This window comes from Diplotaxodon limnothrissa, linkage group LG15 (genome assembly GCF_057381915.1).
Source record: "Diplotaxodon limnothrissa isolate DT_005_m linkage group LG15, D_limnothrissa_male_GT1.1, whole genome shotgun sequence".
NCBI lineage: Eukaryota > Metazoa > Chordata > Actinopteri > Cichliformes > Cichlidae > Diplotaxodon > Diplotaxodon limnothrissa.
In genome coordinates, this window is record NC_140610.1 from 31,154,943 (window position 1) to 31,177,131 (window position 22,189).

Sequence of the window (22,189 nt, forward strand, 5' to 3'; positions counted from 1 at the left end):
CTTCCAAAGGCCTTCACTCTCTCAGCCCCTCCACGTCTGTGCTCATCATGGGGGAGGTGGTGCAGATGCACTTCACCACGGTGGACTATGTCATTTTTGCCTTGCTGCTGGTGGCCTCAGCTGGCATTGGCCTCTTTTATGCCTTCTCTGGGGGACGCCAGCGCACAACACAAGTATGATTTTTTTTTTTTTTTTTTTTTTTTTATTGAAAGAGTACAAAGTCAATTTTCCTTTTTAAATGTTAATAAAGATTTGTGACGCCTGTGCTGTTTGCCACAGGAGTTCCTGATGGCTGACCGCTCGATGAGCTGCCTGCCTGTGTCCCTCTCCCTGCTGGCCACGTTTCAGTCAGCTGTGGCCATCCTGGGTGCTCCATCTGAGGTGTACACATTTGGGACAGAGTACTGGTTTCTGGGATGCTCCTATTTCCTGGGTCTTCTCATTCCAGCTCATGTATTCATACCAGTCTTTTACAGACTGCGACTGTCCAGTGCTTACGAGGTATTCACAAGAACAGTTAACATGATTACACACCTGTATCTGGCCTTTACTGTTTGTGTTGTCTTGTTTTTGCTTTGTCATTGTCGTAAGTTTCCTTGGGTTAATCTCTTATCTCTCACACACACCGTAAACAAGACAATGAACAACCATCAGGCACTTGTAGTTTGACCTGACTTGGTCTCTGTTTTCTAAAATGATTATTAATTGTAATCTTTTTTTTCCTCTGCATTTTTCAGTTTTGCACTCTCTCAGCACACTTTTTTTTTTCTATTTTTGCCTTTCTCAAGTATGATCTCAGAGCTTAACATTCTTATCTGTCTTATCTGTGTTACCCCTGACACATTCACATCAGAGAAACAAATGTCCTTGCCTCAAGAATCTACGTCTCTCTTTATCTAAACTCCACTCACTGTTCCTCTATTGAGGCTTCTGGTGCTTCACTACAAATTAACTGGACAAATGACTGATGTCTAAGCCGAAGATCAGAACTTAAACAACCATTTCTGATCCTCAGTAAACATCTAATGTGCTGAATGCATATTACAGGCTGTCTCTGAGATGATATGTGGTTAGATTTTTGATTTTGCTCTTTTTTTTTTCTTTTTTTTTTCTTTTACATTCTTTCTTCGACAGTATCTGGAACTGCGATTTAACAAGACTGTTCGCATATGTGGGACTGCGACCTTCATCTTTCAGATGGTATTTTTATGGTTTATTTGTGAATCCTTATGAATAAGTGATGTTTTAATGTGCAATAGATACCCAGTGAAAGCTTAAATCATCTGAAACAGAGATCATATATTGCAGATTATTCTACATTTATATATCTACAGTAACTAGTAAACCGGTATTACAGTTGTCTTTAAATCAGTCTTATTGCTTTGAGCTGTTTTTAGTCACATCATCATGAGAATTTCCAGATGCAATGCAAAATCTTTACCCACCCACTGCACTGGATCACACAGCACAATCAGTTAACACTGGGCTTCACAGTTCAACTTTATGTGCTATTTAACACCGGTAGCTTGTGCCAACAATTAATAAGGAAAAAAGAAATAAAAATTCTAAAAACTCCCAACAGACCCATGGTGAGTTAGTTGAGTCTGGGGATGCGTTAGAGTAAAGGTGTTGTGGTTGTGACACCAGTGCTCGCTGTACTGTGAGATAATCATTAGTCTCTGTGTACGGCAACATCAGGCTCCACATAAAACATTGTTTTCCTAACTTTGTATAATCTAACAAAATTCAGCTCACTCTCTAGGCGGCGTAATATTAGATATTGATTTGTGAATTTGACTGGCTCATTGCAACACCTTGATACTTTACTTTTCCAATCGTTTTTTTCCCCAACAATTTTTCCAAATAAACAAAACGCATAAGAACAGAATACATGAAGAATAGTTTTCTTTGTCTTTTCTTCAGATCATGTACAGACCTTTAGAGTGTAAGACCATATCGTTTATCTTTTAAAAGATGACCCAGGCTGATAAGCCTGCCCTGTACAGTGTATTTAAAAGAGCTTTATCAGTGAACTCCAAAATATGACCTCTGAACTGTGTTCTTTTTCTGGGAGCCTTACTCTTCTATATTGTTGGTTTCTTCCTCTGCAGGTCATTTATATGGGAGTAGTCTTATATGCTCCAGCACTAGCTCTTAATGCAGGTAATGCATGGGCCATTACTTCATTTTTCATGTTAGGTCACACCTAGAAGGTTGGACAACCTGTTGCAGTGTTCAATGTTTTCGTTCTGTTCAAATGCAGTGACAGGATTTGACCTATGGGGGGCAGTGCTGGCTATGGGATTGGTGTGCACTCTGTATACTGCTTTGGTAAGTCTAAATTCACCAATCTTAAGACACATTTATCAGTTTGTCATTTTGACAAAACAAGTCTTTTAAAAGATTTTCTCCAGCTGCAGCTTATATATTTCATAAGAACAAATCCTTACTAAGCAAGGGAGTGAAAAACACTGGAAAAAGCTTAGGCAAACTTAGGAAGTTCAGATGAGATTACTTGTAATGATGAACATTATGGTCCGATGTTAATCTGCTACTGTTCCTGTCTCCCAGGGGGGGCTGAAAGCAGTGATGTGGACCGACGTGTTCCAGACGGTGGTCATGTTTGCGGGCCAACTGGCAGTCATCGTGGTGGGGACTAGTCAGGCAGGAGGAATAGCAGAGGTCTGGAGGAAAGCCATCAACGGTAGCCGTATTTCTGGACTAGAGTAAGTAGTTTGCATATTTGAAAGGCAACTAAATTAAAGGAGTTCTGCTTCACTCAATGACACCAGGTAGAAAACAGGAGGTAAAAATGGAATTCACTGATTCGCAAATGTCACAAGTCCATATTTTATTTACAGCGGAACATAGAAAGACAAAAAAGAATGAGCTGGAGTCAATAATCGCATGATCGGGTATAAAAAGAGCTTCTTAGAGAGGCAGAGTTTCTCAGAGGTTCACCAATCTGCCAAAAGTACTGCCTTTACATATTTTGGAACTACTTCTTGCAAAGGAGCTCTTTCACTCTCTACCTTTGTAGCCTGAACCCCAACCCTCTGGAGCGCCACACCTTCTGGACACTTGGTGTTGGGGGGGTCTTCCTGATGTTGGCTCTGTACGGTGTGAACCAAGCCCAGGTCCAGAGATACCTCAGTTCCCGCACAGAGAAAGAAGCTGTCATGTGAGTAACATGAAGTTGTCAGAAAAAGCTTTGCTAACGCCTTCTGTTTAAAAACCACTAAACCCTATTGATAACCATCTGTTTGTCACCCATCGCGCCTTTCCAGGTCCTGCTACGTAGTCTTTCCATGCCAGCAGGTTGTCCTGTGTTTAGGATGTCTCATGGGTCTGGTCATGTTTGCTCGCTATGGAGAAGACAGCCCTCTGGATAAGGGTTACGTCACGACTAATGATCAGGTGAGCTCTTATTTCATCTTTAAAAGTATCAGTAAATTATTATTAATGTTTTAGATCTAATGTTAAGTTTCTTTTTTTTTTTTTCTTCTTTTTTTTTTTTTTTTTTCCTTTTTTTAGATGGTGCTGTACTTTGTGATGGATGTGTTCAGAGATCTGCCTGGGCTTCCGGGGCTGTTTGTGGCCTGCCTCTTCAGTGGAGCACTCAGGTGATTAACCCAAGAACCACGACTGATGGTCGGGATTCACACACCCTTACACACTCTGTGTTATGACTGATTTAAGGTATTGTCATCTATTATCTCTTAATGTTAAAAATCATAGGTTACAGAGCACATCACATGTTGTGTGAATCCACGTTGTATTCACTTTAGCAATTAAGCTAACAGAATATATAACAGGACATTTGATTCATGGAGAGATTGTTTGGTTTCTGGGATTAAATCAGAACTTCAGCTATCTGTCCCTGGTGTTTACCAGATGTTTATTCAAACTAATTTGGTAGCCTTTTTGACTATGTTCATGAGACTACTCACAAAAATCGAGATTAACCACTACCAGATGGGTGCAGAATAGCCATAGTACAGCAAGCTGGCTAACCTAATCTTACTTGCTAACATCCATAGCAAAATCATGTGTCTGTGGAAATTCTAGTTGGCTAAACTACTAGAATAGTGTGATCCTTGAGATTAACTATATATGATGTACAAAGGTATATTGACTGCAGTTCACTATGTTATTAATTGCACTGGTGTCATTATTAACAGTTGTTTCCTGGAAGTTTTTCAGAGCACTTTAAATAGAGGTCGTGTTTCTTGGATTCGTCTATTTATTCGTGGCACTGATGACACTGCATACAGGGCTAGATTTTTGTGGCATTCTGCTGTGAAAATGGTATAAATGTATTTATTTTTTTAAGTCTTAAATTGTGTTTTTAAAAAGTGTTCTGCAAACTTAAAAGTAGATGACCGCTGAAAACTTGGTCGCAATCCTTCCTGTATCAGCTTTTATAGCTGGTTACTACCTTACCACCCAGGCAGAACTACAAATGGTGTTTTAACTTATTCATGTTATTTATACAGTGGGGCAAAAAAGTATTTAGTCAGCCACCGATTGTGCAAGTTCCCCCACCTAAAATGATGACAGAGGTCAGTAATTTGCACCAGAGGTACACTTCAACTGTGAGAGACAGAATGTGAAAAAAAAAAAATCCATGAATCCACATGGTAGGATTTGTAAAGAATTTATTCGTAAATCAGGGTGGAAAATAAGTATTTGGTCAATAACAAAAATACAACTCAATACTTTGTTATTGCCAACAAAGGTTATGTTACAGAGGTCAAACGTTTACTATAGGTCTTTACCAGGTTTGCACACACAGTAGCTGGTATTTTGGCCCATTCCTCCATGCAGATCTTCTCGAGAGCAGTGATGTTTTGGGGCTGTCGCCGAGCAACACGGACTTTCAACTCCCGCCACAGATTTTCTATGGGGTTGAGGTCTGGAGACTGGCTAGGCCACTCCAGGACTTTCAAATGCTTCTTACGGAGCCACTCCTTTGTTGCCCGGGCCGTGTGTTTTGGATCATTGTCATGTTGGAAGACCCAGCCTCGTTTCATCTTCAAAGTTCTCACTGATGGAAGGAGGTTTTGGCTCAAAATCTCACGATACATGGCCCCATTCACTCTGTCCTTAACACGGATCAGTCGTCCTGTCCCCTTGGCAGAAAAACAGCCCCATAGCATGATGTTTCCACCCCCATGCTTCACAGTAGGTATGGTGTTCTTGGGATGCAACTCAGTATTCTTCTTCCTCCAAACACGACGAGTTGAGTTTATACCAAAAAGTTCTACTTTGGTTTCATCTGACCACATGACATTCTCCCAATCCTCTGCTGTATCATCCATGTGCTCTCTGGCAAACTTCAGACGGGCCTGGACATGCACTGGCTTCAGCAGCGGGACACGTCTGGCACTGCGGGATTTGATTCCCTGCCGTTGTAGTGTGTTACTGATGGTGACCTTTGTTACTTTGGTCCCAGCTCTCTGCAGGCCATTCACCAGGTCCCCCCATGTGGTTCTGGGATCTTTGCTCACCGTTCTCATGATCATTTTGACCCCACGGGATGAGATCTTGCGTGGAGCCCCACATCGAGGGAGATTATCAGTGGTCTTTTATGTCTTCCATTTTCTGATGATTGCTCCCACAGTTGATTTTTTTCACACCAAGCTGCTTGCCTATTGTAGATTCACTCTTCCCAGTCTGGTGCATGTCTACAATACTTTTCCTGGTGTCCTTCGAAAGCTCTTTGGTCTTGGCCATGGCGGATTTTGGAGTCTGACTGTTTGAGGCTGTGGACAGGTGTCTTTTATACAGATGATGAGTTCAAACAGGTGCCATTCATACAGGTAACGAGTGGGGGACAGAAAAGCTTCTTACAGAAGACGTTACAGGTCTGTGAGAGCCAGAGATTTTCCTTGTTTGAGGTGACCAAATACTTATTTTCCACCCTGATTTACGAATAAATTCTTTACAAATCCTACCATGTGAATTCATGGATTTTTTTTTCACATTCTGTCTCTCACAGTTGACGTGTACCTCTGGTGCAAATTACTGACCTCTGTCATCATTTTAAGTGGGGGAACTTGCACAATCGGTGGCTGACTAAATACTTTTTTGCCCCACTGTAACCCTCGGGCTGAACCCAGTACTTTTTTTTTTTTTTTAAATTACGAGTTTTGGCAATAACAAGTCAGGCTGGCAAAGGCTATGCTGCTTTATCAAAATGTCAAGCAGCTGTTATTCATTGTGTGTGTGTGTGTGTGTGTGTGTGTGTGTGTGTGTGTGTGTGTGTGTGTGTGTTGTACTTGTAGCACTCAATCACAAGGCATGTCATTACCCTTTTAAGTTGGTTATTAAACAATAAAATCTAGTATATAAAAACATATTGAGTCCATGTTAACACTTTTACATGCATAGTTATCAGCTTTACTTTGATGTGCAGCCCAAAAAAATGAGTATCAGCAACTCTCACCTGAATAGATCTCACTGTAAAAGTCAGGCGTATGAGATGATGGCGTTCTGGTTCCTGGAGGCTTGTGCAGTGCAGATGTGTTTAAGCCACCCTTAACTTTCACTTAAACCGGTTTGTTTGTTTGATTGTTTGTTTTCTTCTTCTAGCACTATTTCGTCAGCCTTCAATTCCTTAGCAACGGTAACTATGGAGGACCTGATTAAACCTCATTTTCCAAATATGACTGAAAGCAAGGCCACGCTGCTGTCCAAAGGACTCGGTGAGACAAGTGGTGGAGTTTTGTTTTCTCATCTTTGCTCTAAACATGCAGTTATGTTGGAGTTCAAGTACTGTTGTGTGACTTTAATCTGGGATTGTGTTTTTGTTTGGGGTAAAGAATAATTCACATTTTACTTGCATGCTTAATGGATTCGAGCGAATATAGCCCTTTTCTACTCTACTGCAAGCCTCGTTCATTCAAGTGCTTTTATCTAACATTGACACTCCCGTGGACACATCAGGTCTGACCCCCCCACTACCTTCTGAGCCAAATGCTTTTATTCTGGTATTAGTAGTAGATGTTTTCATTTTACTTGAGTGTACTGGTGTTGTTTTATTATCTTAATGTCGGCGTATTCTACTCCATATTTTTAGAGTAGGGTATCTAGGTCAAGAAATCCTTATTTATTCTTAACTAGGGTTTGGTGTAGGCCCTCATTCACGGTCTAAAACGAGTATCAAGTCTTTCCCTGTTCTAGACAAAGCTGCTGTGCTCATAGCCAGAATTGTGCTATCAAACAATAAAAATCATAGCAGAGAACAGACTCAGTCTGCAGCAATCTGAAGTCTGATCTAGCAATTCACATAAGTATGTGTGTGTGTCTTTACCAGAGTAAAGATGCCATACAGTCCATGCTTTGCTTTTTACTTGTGGTTCTAAATACTTGAAGTTGGAGGTGTAACCACTGTGTGCTTGTTTTTCATCTGCTCCACAGCCCTGGGTTATGGTCTGGTGTGTCTGGCTATGGCCTACATTGCTTCTATAATGGGATCTATGCTGCAGGTAACTGTTCATCAAAAAGTTTGAAAATGCTTTATTACATTTAAGTGAATTGAGAAGTTTTGGAAAGTGAATGGTGGTAATCATGGCACTGGTTTAAAAAAAAAAAAAAAAAGACTATTCATACAAGACAGTTGTCAACTTTCTGCAGAATATTAAAAGCAACAACACAGAGACACTAAGTATTTAGTATTCATTATTGTGATTTGACCTACAGTTTGTTTGTTTGTTTTTAATTAGTTCTTCTTGTGTGTCCTCAGGCAGCTTTCAGTATCTTTGGCATGGTTGGCGGACCCCTGCTGGGACTCTTCTGTTTGGGAATGTTCTTCCCCTGGGCAAACCCCATTGTGAGTCCTGTTTTAACTTGGGGCTACTAATAATTCAGTGTCTGTGAAGGTTCTCAGTCATCCAGGTCATCGTAGTCTAAGGAGCTTGGAAAGAAAAGTGTCTGGACTTCTTTTGGTTGCTTGAAAAGACTAGTGTTTGAAACGGCTTTTGTTGTTATTTTTGTGGTCACACATAAATTGACACTGCTTCTGTCCTCCTGTCAGGGTGCAGTGGTTGGGTTGGTATCGGGCCTTGTCATGGCTTTCTGGATCGGCATCGGGAGCTTTGTGATGCGCATGTCTGTTCCCACGCCAGCACCTGCACTCAACGCCACTGCTCTGCCACTGTTTGATAACATAACTACCACTGTCATGAACACCACAGCCAAGTCAGGGTAACACATTTCATCTCAAGATAAACCACTTTAAATATGGTTTAGTAGTGTTGAGTGCTGGTTGATTGTACAGATGACCAAAGTTTGATGTTATAAATATCAGTCAGCATGGACAGTAGGGCCAGCAAGAGGGAGGTCATTTAAACTGTTGTTTTTTTGTGTGTCTCTTTATTCCCTCTCTCAGGTCAGCTGGTGTGAAGGCACTCTACTCATTGTCCTACATGTGGTACAGCGCTCATAACTCAGCCACTGTGGTGGTGGTGGGACTGATAGTTAGCCTGCTAACAGGTATACACATGTAGCTGTAGTCTGTGTCACAAATGGTTTACATCGTCTGTTATATAACCTTATTGTTTCTTTCCTCTTTTCCACTAACCCAGTGGACACCTTGATTCCCCAGCCAACTTGGCCAATATAATGACTCTGCCATTAATGTTAGAGAATTGGCTCCATTTACAGGATATGACTAGCTAGGAAAACTTTAGCATTAGCCACTTTTGTGTTACAACTCTAATCATAAATTATTATTCTGCGTCATTATATTTAAACCAAAAACTGATTTTGACCAGTACTAATTAATAATTTAACATTAACTTTGGGATTTTTTTTGACCTGTGAAATGACCAATACACTCATAACTCTCACATATAGGTGTGATGTGCTGTTGACTAAATGTTGTCTTAGCTAGCGTAGCATAATGGAATTGCGTATTCATTGCACCATGTTGGCATTCTGGTCATATAGCTAATGTGTACACTATAAGAACCTTTGCCCATAAAGCATATGGATGCTAGTGTTGGAAAGGTTACTTTCAACACTACAGATTACAGAATACATGCCCCAAAATGTATTTTGTAACGTATTCCGTTATGTTACTCAATGAGAGTAACGTATTCTGAATACTTTGATAATATAATAGGTAATCCATTTTTTTTTTAAACTACGTGAACGTACTATTGCTGTGTGAATTATTACTTTTACTGAAGGTTACTCGCCATACCAACACCGACTAGATTTTTAAATCTTAATATAAAATGAGTAACAGTAGGGTGGACGGCTACAGTAAGGCTGCACTTTTTGCAGCGCTCTCGTATAGAAAACTGTTTCACGCGTATATAAAACATGTCCGTAGTAAAGGGACCTCTGGCTAATACGTCGGGCTCGTAGCCGAAAACTAGCTTTACTTTTTTTTCTGGGTCAACTTTGCTAGCGAGAGACAGAGAGAGGTGTTGAAAGGCTGCTTCAACAAAACTTATTGTTTCAGAGAAAAACACCAAAAAAAAGTGTACAGTCGAGTCTTAATAGCTTACTTACAACTGGGCTCGTCAGGCACTCTTTTTGGCTGCAGTGGTTATTATTATATTTGCATACTTCCATCTCCCGCTTCTGGTCGATGACAACTCGTACTTTTCGACTCTCCTTTTTCTCCCTCCTCGCGCTCACAAACACATAACGAGTATGGCAGTCCATTCTCCCTGCAGCACGGACTACACTGCCCATTCTTTAGATAGCCCTAAAGAATGCAGCTTCTATTGCCTTCATATTAAATCATTTTTGTGAATAATTCTTTAAAATATTTCAAGTAATATGCCGCAAGTAGGGGTGACATGGGCCACGAGATTGAGACACAGGCATTAGAGCCTCTTAATGCATGTTTTGTTTGGGGCGTGGAAACCAAAAATAGAGAGGGCATAGTCGAACATATGAAACAGGAAAATACAGCCGTGTAATCCCTTTATTTCAGCAAAGTAACTGTATTCTGAATACCACCTTTTTAAATGGTAACTGTAATGGAGTTACTCATATTTTGTATTTTAAATACCTAACACCAGTACATTTATTCCGTTACTCCCCAACATTGTTTATGGGTTACAGAAACTGTGTGATTTCTTCTGATAAGGTCCAGTCAGCCTCTTCTGCACATATCACCCTGTTACTGTCATCATACTAGGGCCTATGAAAGAGAAGGAGCTGACCCCGGGCACAGTGTACCCCGTCCTGGGCACGCTGCTCTTTTTTCTGCCCGACCGCTACAGAGAAAAGCTTTGCTGTATCACTCCTCTGGCTCAGAAGGTAACCTCATATTTCCACTTGTTTCCACTTTTGTTCGTCTTTCAGTATTTGTGCTTTCAATAGTGTGTTTACCCTTGTTGGCCAGCCCACACAAAGCAAGACACAGCCTTATCAAATGGCCCAAAAGGACCGCAACGGAGAAGCTTATTCCAAAGAAGACACTGTCACAGAGGAGAAGGAGATGGAGAGCGACAGAGCACAGACGGAGGAGGACGACTCGGAGGATTCGAGGGCTTGGCCCTCGTGCCGGCTGACGGCTCACACGGTTCACACGGTTCAGGAGACAGCCTTGTGATCCTCTTTTTCTTTTTTGATGCACAAATACACTTTCAGACCAACTGCTACTCTGTGCAGTCTCTCTCTCTTGGTGAGAAGTGCAACAGATTAAAAAAAAAAAAAAAAAATCAGCAATGATTCTGTGGCACTAAATTTGAGTGTTGCTACTCACAATTATTTTTCTTAAACAACTTCAAATGAGCTTCTGCCAGGCTGGAACTGAGCTTTGGAAGCACAGGCATCAGCAGAACTCCACCGGTTATTCTCCATTTGTAACAGGCTTTTTAGACATGTCCCCACAGGTTCAGTCTGAAGTAACAGACTGGGCGGCTTTCATGTTTGTGCTCGACAAAAAACAGAGAATCAGCTAGTTAACAGATACTTAATATAAAATGTGTTATTTTTATAGAGATGCTGGAAGCACAAATTCTAGAACATGTACAAGAGAAAATAATAAAAGTAAAACAGACTGAACTTTAACAGAGGGCATGACAGGTTTGTGCTTCTATGATAGTGTAGTGTCTTAACAGGACCTCTGTTTGAATAGTCACCTTCTAGCTGCTAATGTAGATGTCTAAATATAAGTCCGTTAAAGTAGAGCTGCGAACTCTGATGAGGGCAGAGAGGGAGTCTCCAGCTGGCAGTGAAATTGGATGGAGCTCAGTAAATCCTTAACTTTACTCCAGTGTTCCTACACTGGGACAATATAACCTGCTCAGCGTATTTAAAAGAGCCCAATATCATCCATAACCTTCACACATTTAGCACTACTTTTATGTTCCAGTTTAAAATCCCAGTCAGTAAATGCACTGAATACTAATTGTAGTAAGTAGTCGTTGTGCTCTGCTGCGTCAGATACACAAAACTGCACAAACACTCCCAGCATCCTTTTCTGATGAGCTGCTTGAAGAGATGCTGATAAATATAAACAGTAGTTCAGTTTTTTTTCCACAGTTTTAATATGAACTTTAATCTTGTCCAGAGAAGACTTTAAATTTAAAAATTTTAATGTTTTGAATTTGATGCCAGCAACCAACTGACAAAAGACTGGAAAGCTTGTGTGATGCGTGAAGAAAAACACAAACACGCACACCTCTAGCAGAACACCTCACAGTTATCCATCCATTTTCTCCAATTACTGTGGAGGGACTGGAGCCTAGTTGCCATAGGGCTAGAGGCAGAGCACACCCTGGACATGTTGTCAGTTTGTTGCAGAGCTAACAAAAAAACGACAGACTATTTCGTATCCTGCTGAGCTGCTATGATGGTAACTTGGTTTGGTTTCATTTTGTGTAGTTTTCCGGTGAGTGTGATTGCACATATCCAGGTTTATCTGTCAGGATCTGTTGGAGTCCTGCTAAAGTGCCTCACTGAGCGAATGTTTTAGCTGAACTCCTGTTAGCTGTGTTTCCATGAGCTTTGCATGTTTAAGCACAAGTAGCTCAGTGTAGTCCATTACAGGAACTGTGGACAGTTCTCACAGTTGCTTATAGATTCACCTCTGCCCCCATCTGATGGCAGTATCGCTCCAAAGCCATCATGGACCACAAGAGAGTAACGTAATGTATTTAAAACTGATGGGGTCGCTGCTTAGAACTTTGTGTCGAGCTTCTTTTAAGTGCCCGTTCTTTTAAATTCAGGTTGCTGTCGTTGACAGTGTGTGATTAACATGAGTAATATTGTGTATAGTTGAATATTTTCATTATCGATGAAACTTTTTGGAATCCCAGAATTCTTGGCCATCATCATTTAAGTGTTTGAAGTCATGTCCTGGTGTTAGATGTCTTTGCGTGTCCAATGATTCTCAGTCAGTACCGTCTGTGCTCTTCCAAATGGACACAAGTTCATTTATTTGCCATGTTTGCTCGGCCAAAGTAGTCTGGCATGTTTCCAGAGAGTTCACTTGAAGCATGTCTACACTGTTTACCCACATCCCATTTCAGTAGTCCAGAACTAAGACTTGGATGTCTTGGTTGCCTTAGAAAATCCTGGAGTTAGTCCAACAAATGATTAGACAAAGGTTAGAGACTCAAGACCACCGTAACTCCTGTCTGATGGAACTCTGGCCCCTTGTAAGCAGCTGTCCGTTTACAGAACCAGCATGTTTGTACCATCATCCCGAGACTTGAATACCTCGATTTATCCAAAGCATATAGAATATGAATTCATTCTTTCTGATTTGTTTTCCGTTTTGTTTGTTGTTGTTTTTTACCAGAACATGTATTTGAGGTCATGTTTGTATATTTTTGTAATTTCACACAAAGCCTATCCACATTTCTTGACGTGAAATGTGGAATTCTATATGCAAGAACCATAAAAAGGTTTTTGTGAATGTTCGGCAGAAGTGGGACGTAAAATACATGTTGGTTTGTTTTATGGGAACAAATGATGTTTGTCACGCTGTTTGTTGTTGGTGTGTGTGTGTTTCTGCATGTGTTTGTGTGCACTGCTTCCCAAATTCTGCCAGATTCGCAACAATTTAAAACTTTTTTAATGGTTCCTATAATTGTAGAACTACTTGATGACGTATAGTTTCTTTATGATTGCGTAGTATCAAATCCTCCTTCATACCTGAAATTACTTGAAGTGTGTGCCTGGAGTAATAAACGCCCTTTATGATGTGAGGGATCAAAGTTCAAGTGTTGGTGTGCTGTATTATTATTATTATTATTAATGCTGTTAAATGTGTCATTTCTAGGCCTGGACAGGGTGCAGCACTGTGATTATAATAAATACTAACATGTCTAATAAAGCACAAGAAGTCAGTAGTTCTGCTACTTGAAATGTGAGCCTGCAGCTATCAAGCCACGTGAAACGGGTTGGAGGCAGCGTTTGTAGGTCTGGAGATTGAGTTTAAAACTGAAAATGTCGATGCGCGCTCCTCTCTGGCCTTTTTCCAGTGAAACGGCAATGGCACTTAGTAATTTCCTGAAACAATAAATATTGTTTGGAACAATATTTATTACATTTGTTTTCCCATCAACAAGAATTCTTCCTCTTGTGTATTCCAAAAAAGAGAGAACCTCCATAAGCACTGGAGCCCACATAACTCCTCTGCTTTGGCTGTGCCTTCATTTGTGATAAAGTTTTGTTTTTTTCCAACTCAATGTATTCTTCATGAATTTAGCAGGATTCTACCATATTGCAGTCTGTACTCAAACATCTGTCCAGGAGTGGACCAAAGTCTGCGTATTGCAGAAGTGAATTTGATCGAAGAACAGACGGCTGCTGTCAACAGCAGGAGTGTGATGCTAAACAGACTTTTTTATTATTATTATTAAACCTGTTGTCGTGATTCACTGTTTTTCAGATGTATGATTATTAGATTTCTGATTGAACTGAGATGGCATAAAAAAATGATAAATTAAAGAATGTTCATGGTTGTGTCTGTCAACTTCATTGCTGTGAAAATTAACCTAATTTTAGTGGCACTAATGCAAAACCTCATCTTCTTTCTCTAGTAATTAACACACCTGTTGAAATGGAAGGATTTGTAGCTTCAGCTTACCTGTGTTTTGTTATTTAACTATACACATTGAAAATACAAAGACATTATTTATATGCACTGCTAAATACAACAAGGGAACTATTGAATCAAAGTGTATTGAGTCAATAAAACTTGTAGGGTGTGGTCAGAAAAGTATCAGAGGGGTTGTTAATCAGTGTTAGTGAAATGAACAACAGGTGCGCTAGAGCAACGGTCCCCAACCTTTTTTGCGCCACGGACTGGTTAAAGCACAATATTTTCACGGACCGGCCTTTAACCCTTCAAAGCCGGTCCCGGTAGCACTGCAACCACATAAGCTAGCGCAATAATTTTTTTTGCATATGAAACCGGATTTGTTGTACTTACATCTGATGCCATCAGCTTGTCCTAGGTCACAGTTTCCTTCCACATATAGCTTTGCAAAAACTGCAAAGCTTGCAGCAACAAAAACATAATATTCCAGAAACACGCTTTGCCATCCGATCAGCTGTTTGTAACACTTCCTACGTCCATCAGCACGAACTATCGTGTCATCCATGTCCTGCCCGAAACCGGAAGTGACGTCATTTTGCGGAAATGTAGTTTTTTACTATCAAGGCCTTATGAGCCTATACTGGTATTTTTAAAAGTTATGTTTGACTTTATGACTTTGTGTGTCGTTTCTGGGATGCTTAGGACTCATATTGCACTGCTGGAAACTGTTTATTTTGATGCATATGCTGCTTTTTTTGCAAATTTGCATTATTATATTTATTTTCGTTTTTCCTGCAGTGTATAAAAATTGGTGTATTTCAAAAATAAAACTATGAAGACACTTAAAATAAATTTCCTGTGGTGGGAAACTATTTTGTGCAACTTTTTTGTACTTACAGTTTTGAGGGATAAGCCTCTTAAATTTCTCTAACTAGAAATATATGTTAAAAAAACAAAAACGATTTTAAATTTTTTTTGTAGTTTATTGCACTTTCTTGCAATTTATGTAGTTACTATGCACTTAATGCAGACATATTATTAAAATTTGGGCTATAACGGTTGTATTGATGTATGTCACACAGTGGAAAATTGTGTTTTTATATTTTGTTTTGGATTAGACTGTGTTGGTACATAGTGTCGATTTTATTTGCATGATTTTATTGTAATAGTGATATTGAATGTTTGTTTATTGATATTCCTATTGCATGATTTTATCCCCATATTTATAGTGTGTGTTTAGTGTTGATTGAACAATGTTGTTTTTTTTATTTTTTTATTTATTTTTTTATTCCACTGTGGATTAAGCGGACAATTGTAGGCACCTGTGAGGTGGGGGCGTTCCCCGAGGTGGCCTATCAGCCGCCAAACTGACTTAAGGGAGATGGTGAGCGCAAAGACTGAAAGAGAGACACACGAAAAGTGAAGAGCTGGAAACAAAACGTGTGCAAGCCAGCTTATGAACAGAAGGACCTCCGGCCTGACTGTGGGGCGCCACGAGACATTCAGCGATCGGCCAGCATAACCCGGCGATCCAGTCCCGACGGACAGAATAGCGACCGTGGGAGGCGACGCGTGAAATCCACAGTAGGGCAGGGGTACGCCTCTGCCTGCATCTGTGAGTATCGCTTTCCCACTGTTGGGCGCTAGGAGTAGCTTTGCCGGGGAAGGGTAACAGCGGCTGCGCCGACAACGTTGCTGGCCCGTGTCTGTTGTTTCAGGGCGGAGCTACGAGGGAGGCCGTGCGCGGGTGTGGAGAGTGGCTGGACTGCACGATCGCGCACCGTCAGGTGGAGATAGGAGCCTCCTCCCTGGTCTTCTGCTGGCGAGATTCCCCATCCCGGAGAAGGAGTTCCTTTCCTGTCTCTTTCAGCTCAGGAGAATTTGCCCGCGTGTTGCTGGACTGTGAGAATTAGGACCCTGGGGGGAGTTTTTAGCATAGGGAAAAACTAAAAACACAAAGCTGAATGAATGTGTTTAAATCATTCCGGCCGGCCGGGTTTTTAGCGGGTTGCAAACACTATTTTTATTGTATACGGGGATTTTAGCTTGTATTTGTAACTCTGGCTGTGGGTTGTTTTTTTTTTGTTTGTTTTTTTATGGAAAATAAATGGTGTGTTTGAAGCCAGCTAAGTTTCTGTGCTCTGAGCGCTGACCCACTCACTCCCCTTTCTGCTTGTATGTATACAGACGTGGTGGTGAAGATTTAGGTCCACCAGTTTAGCGGCTACATGTATATCAACTTGAAATGCTCCCAAAAATGGCTCCACAGCATGTAAAAATATAATATAAGCTCTGGCGGACTTGGTTCTATGGTAGGTCTTAAAGGGTTAAGGTGTCGCGGATAAATACGACAAAATAAAACTAGTACCGGTACCGGGGGAAAAAAGCAGATTTATTCATAACACACGTGAAAAGACCCAGGAAAACAGAGTTAACGATAAAAACTATAACAAAATAACGCTGAAAACCGATAAAAACCCTGAAAACCATACATTTCACACCTGAGCCTCAACTCTCGCGGCCCGGCACCGGTCCGAGGCCCGGGGGTTGGGGACCGCTGCACTAGAGGGACAACAAAGACACAACCCCCAAAACAGGAAGTGTTTTACAGGTGGAGGACAGGTGGTTTTCACGAGTTTTGCATTTGGCTATGGTCAGTGTCACTGCTGGTAGTATGAGGCGATACCTGAAACCTGCAGAGTATGCACAGGTAGTCCATTTCATCCAGGATGTCTGTGTGGACTGAATGTGATGTGCCAGTTTTCAGCCATACCACCCTGAGCATCATCTCAGACGCTAAGCAGGGTCAGGCCTGGTTAGTACTTGAATGAGAGACCGCCTGGGAATACCAGGTGGTGTAAGCTTATGGGTGGCTGTAGAGCAGTCTGCAGGCATGCATTTACTCCAGAGATGGCAAATTTGTTTTCTTTAATGGCCACAGTGGAAAATAAGAACCACAAGAAGAGCCAGACACAATTTATATGACAAATGGCATGGTTTTATTTAATCAACAATGTATGCTCAAAATCTAAATGGGAAGAAGAATTTGGTATCAAGTATTAGATATCGCAACCACAGACATTCAAGAGGAAGAAGGTTTGCAGAATATCCATAAATGCTCCTACAATGCAAGACACTGATTCCATTTAAAGCTTTACATCGTATACACTTTTCAAGAGAAAGGAGAGACCTTCAGGGTATATTTTATGTAACCTACCTGCGAGAAATGCTCCCTAACTGAAGATATGTTGCCACAGTTTTGTTTTTTGTCCCAAGGTTAAAAAATATTGAGTCGACATCTTTGATTCAATGTCTCAAATTCTTCGGAAAGAAACTTATTCTCACTCGCTGGAAGAAGAGAGATGCACCCTCTTTAAAGCTCTGGCTTAATGACCTTGCAAATACATTACATGTGGAACAAATATGAGATACTCTTTCTGACAGACTCTCCTCTTTCAGTAAAATTTGAGCACCTCTACATTTCTGCAGCTATAACCATGTTATAGTTTTTTGGCTTCTCATTATGACAAACTAGCTGGGACTGGGGTTGTGGGCGCGTGGGAGGGTATTGTATCATATTAAGTCATGTTTTGTTATATTTTGTTATGCTATGTAATCTTAATGTACAAAATATACAAAATAACAGAGCTAGTATCTGATTCTGTAAATTCCATTGTCATACAAATGTGAACTGCTCAATAAATATATCTTGAAAAGAACATTTATAACATTGAGTGAAACAAAAGTATGAAATCTCTAAACTTTGCACATATGTTCTGTTTCATAGAGCTGAACATGACAATTTGCGTTGAGTATGAAAGAAATGAAATTACATACAGATACAGCCTTTGGGTATGGAACTGGCTGCACATAAAAACAAAAGCTTTAATTTACAGCTCCAGCTCTCTCAGACTGGGCACAAAGAAATATAGCCTGTTGTTCTGCAGCTGCATGCCTCTTTTAGTTCAGCAGCTTCCAGGAAACTCTTCCAAGATGCCATATCTTTGCTGGTGTGTGGATTCATCAAACAACAATAAAAAAGTCTCTTGGCACACTGACACACAGGACTCTCCTTACACAAAGTATGAACAGGGCACACTTTCTGTTCAGAGCAGCTCGTATGTAGTTGGCTAAAATTATTGTGTAATGCGAGTAAGCTTGGTGATTTGGCCTGCTTTCGACTCATGGTTTACTAAGTTGTCTGGTGTTGGCTTAGTTGCTTATTACATGGTCTAAGTCAGCGGTCTCCAACCTTTTTTGCGCCACAGACCGGTTTATGCCCGACAATATTTTCATGGACCGGCCTTTATTAAGGTGTCGCGGATAAATACAGCAAAATAAAACTAGTACCGGTACCGAAAAAAAGCAGATTTATTCATAACACATGTGAAAAGACCCAGGAAAACAGAGTTAACGATAAAAACGATAACAAAATAACGCTGAAAACCGATAAAAACCCTGAAAACCAAACATTTCACACCTGAGCCTCAACTCTCGCGGCCCGGTACCGGTCCGAGGCCCGGGGGTTGGGGACCGCTGGTCTAAGTATTGCTATGTGATAGGCGTTTTTCTGGATCTCATTATCTCAGCTGATATTAAGCCTCATTAAGCCATAAAGTTTAGCTGCAGCTCTTAGTTTGATAAGGCTTATACTCTCAGTACTTACTGACATGCCTTACTGAGCCTTTCAGCTTAAAGGTACAGTCTGTAATTTGGGAGGTTATTTGGTAGAAAAAACCCAGTTTGCAGTTTGTGGAAGCTGATGTGCTCCCCCACTGCATTTCAATATAGTGGCTGGGGAGGACATCTGTATCCTGACTAATCGCATTTTATGTACGTGGCTAGAAAAAAACAGCACTGACAGAACTGTTAAGCTTATCCTTAAAAACTGAGAATGCATCAAGAAGATCCTGAGGTGAATCATCTCCAAAAGTTGATTCTGTTCATCTGGACGTAGCGTTTTCAGTGGGAGAAATGTTTCGTCACTCATCCAAGTGACTTCTTCAACCTCAGCTGACTGCAGGTTTTGCCAATCTTATAAACAGTACATTTGCATAATGACTGAAACCAGCCCACTGAAAGAACAATGGGCTGGGAGGTCAGTTCCTTCAACATGATTATGCAAATTCTCACGATCATTGATCAACAACCACTGACCAAAGACCACTGATCAATGGCCATAAGTGTCAGCTGAGACTGAAGAAGTCACTTGAATGAGTGACGAAGCGTTTCTCCCCCTGAAAACGCTACGTCCAGACGAACAGAATCATCTTTTGGAGATTTACTTACCTGGATGATTGAGAATGCATCAAGACATTTTAACCCACTTTGGCAAGGACTGCCTAAAGCTTGTACGTCAGTATGAGCAAACAGCATGTAAGAATGTGGATTGCAGAAACCACCTGAGATTCAGCCTCAGATGCAGACAATACAGGATTACTCCTAAAAGTCTGCAAATGAGCTCTTCAGTTAAAGGCTTCCGGGCAACAAAAATCCTCCAGAGGGCACAGCACCAGCTGCTTAATCTCACGAGGAGTGGATCTGACAAAGACTTACGATTCTTCTAGATGAAAGTACTCTTAAAAAGGTGTTTGATTTCACTGAGAAGGCTCGTCTAGCACAGCACAAAAAGTCTAAAACCAGGCAACAAAGGAAGTTTGACTTACTTGTTGTACGTCAGGAACCACAGCAAAATACAGAGAGTGTCCTCAATGGCCAGAACAGAGAAGGATGCGACACCGAGGATGTGAACAAGTGGGTGAAGAATTTGTCTGACAGACAGCTCACCCAAACAGAGAAAAACATCCTTGCTAAAGGGCTGAATTTTGCTGTCACGCCAAGACAAATCCCGCTAGTGGAACTGATCACAGCCACAGAAACAGCAATTTGAAACAACAATATTGCAGAAGTGGAAGCAGAGCAACTACGGACAAAGGTTTTGGCCTGTCTCAGCAATGCAAAGCCCCCAGCATCCAACATCAGCATGGAGAAGAGGAAGACACTCACATCACTTAGTAATAACAACAACATTATCATCCTTCCGACAGACAAGGGTGGGTGCACAGTATTGCTAAACCAGAAAGACTATCATGAGAAAATGTTGTCACTGCTCAGTGATGAAAATACTTACTGAAACAATACCCAGGAAGTGGTTACAGGAAGAGGGTGATATATTGTCTGAAACAGTTAGAACGAGACAATGCTATTGACCGGACCTCGTACCACAGGCTATACCCAGGGGAATCTACACCAAGTCTGTATGGTTTACTGAAGATACATAAACATGAAAGTACATGAAAATACATCAAACACCCTGGATTTCATTGAGAAGGTGAGAGATGTCATTATGGAGGCAAATGAAACAATTGTTTCGTACGCCGTTACATCTCTCTTCACTTGCATCCCAGTCACGGAAGTGTTGGAGGTAGTTTGTAAGAGATTACAGGATGACCCCATCCTCAGCAACAGGACCACTCTCAGCATCGACTAAGTGTGTTTGCTTGTGGAACTGTGTCTTCGTTCAACCTACTTCACAAACAGGGGTCAGTACTACAGGCAGAAACATGGGTGTGCCCCAGTTTCACCCATCGTGGCCAATTTGTACATGGAAGAAGTGGAAAAAAGGGTTCTGTTGTCCTACCCTGGAAAATCACCAAGTCACTGGTTCAGGTATGTGGATGACACCTGGGTGAAAATCAAATCTCACGACGTACCACAATTCACGGATCACATTAACTCGGTGGATCAACACATCAAATTCACCAGGGAGGATATGAAAAGTGGCAGGTTAGCCTTTTTAGACTGTGAGATTTCCATCAGTAATGGGGGACATCTAAAAGTTGATGTGTACTGGAAACCTACGCATACGGATCAGTATTTAAGGTCTGACTCTCATCATCCACTGGAGCATAAACTGGGTGTCATCAGGACGCTACAACATAGAGCGAACACCATCCCCACAGACACAGCGGCCAGGGAAGCAGAAGAACAGCACATCAAGAAGGCCCTGAGTAAATGTGGTTATCCCAGCTGGACTTTTGTCAAAGCTGGGAAGGCTCCAAAAGAAAGCTCCAGCCGATCCAGGAGAGAAGGACCAGCGCTGACTAAGCGAAAACCTGTAGTGATCCCGTACGTGTCAGGAGTATCGGAACAGTTGAGACGCATTTTTTCCAAACACCGCATCTCAGTGGCTGTTAAACCCCAAAACACGTTGCGCCAAAAATTGGTCCACCCCAAGGATCGGGTCCCTCGACACAAACAGAGTAACATAGTGTACGCTGGTAAGTGCCAGGAGGATTGCCAGGATTCATACATCAGGGAAACCAAACAACCTCTGGATGGCGAAGCGGATGGCACAACACAGAAGAGCTACCTCCTCAGGCCAGGACTCTGCAGTCTATTTACACCTACAGGCCAGTCGACACTCTTTCAGTGATGAGGATGTAACATCCTGGACAGGGAGGAACGCTGGTTTGAGCGCAGAAAAACTCTGCGGAAGTTAAAAGCACAGTTAAATATAAAATTAAAGAGAATGAAAGATGTCCTGTTAATTATTAGATCATGTATCCAGGATTAATCCTGCAAGTTTAGCTTGGTGATAATTCACTTATGCTCAATTGTAAGCATAACTTTGAGTTGAGCATTGTGTTATCTGAGACTGATCAAATGTGATCCAGAAGCAGACGCTGAAGCAAAAAAGAATAATTGCAGAGCATCATGCTTTTCTTCTACTACCCCCCCCCCCCCCCCAAATCTCCCTGTCTTATTATTTCCTATCCGTTTTTTTTTGCTCTCTTCTCCTGTCCTTTGTTCTTGTTCTGTATTTATCTTTTATCCCACTCTCTCTACTCTCACACTCTTCTCCTCTACCCTCCCTTCTACTCCATCATCCTCCTCTCCACTCATCTTCTTCCTCCTCCTGCTCATTGTGATCTCCCTGGACTTCCATACAGTTCCAGCAGAGGTCCAGCCAAAGTAAAGGGGAGTGTGGCCTCAGAGCTTCATAAATCGAGCCCGTAATCAGCATGTACCGGCCATAATGAGCACAAGATAGTAAAAATATGTCTATTATCTCCCAGCATGAGGCGGTGAGGGGGTAGACACTTTGGATACACACTTTGTTGAAGCTCTTCCAATGGCATAAATAGCTGTCTTTAGAAGGAAGCATGGACA

General features: G+C 41.3%; 1 protein-coding gene and 1 pseudogene across 1 annotated transcript; both read left to right on the top strand.

The window, feature by feature from the left end:
* The first annotated feature begins 18 nt into the window (after positions 1–18).
* slc5a6a (solute carrier family 5 member 6a) lies at positions 19–11,438 on the top strand. Its single transcript, XM_085371957.1, has 16 exons — positions 19–173; positions 280–501; positions 1,135–1,200; positions 2,112–2,163; positions 2,264–2,331; positions 2,572–2,726; positions 3,041–3,181; positions 3,288–3,417; positions 3,535–3,623; positions 6,595–6,707; positions 7,423–7,490; positions 7,748–7,834; positions 8,039–8,208; positions 8,393–8,496; positions 10,160–10,281; positions 10,367–11,438. Exons 1-16 carry the CDS (start codon positions 48–50, stop codon positions 10,574–10,576), a joined length of 1,923 nt encoding a protein of 640 aa, XP_085228083.1. The 5' UTR covers positions 19–47; the 3' UTR covers positions 10,577–11,438.
* Positions 11,439–19,320: 7,882 nt separating this feature from the next.
* LOC146617751 (uncharacterized) lies at positions 19,321–22,141 on the top strand (annotated as a pseudogene).
* The last annotated feature ends 48 nt before the right edge of the window (positions 22,142–22,189 follow it).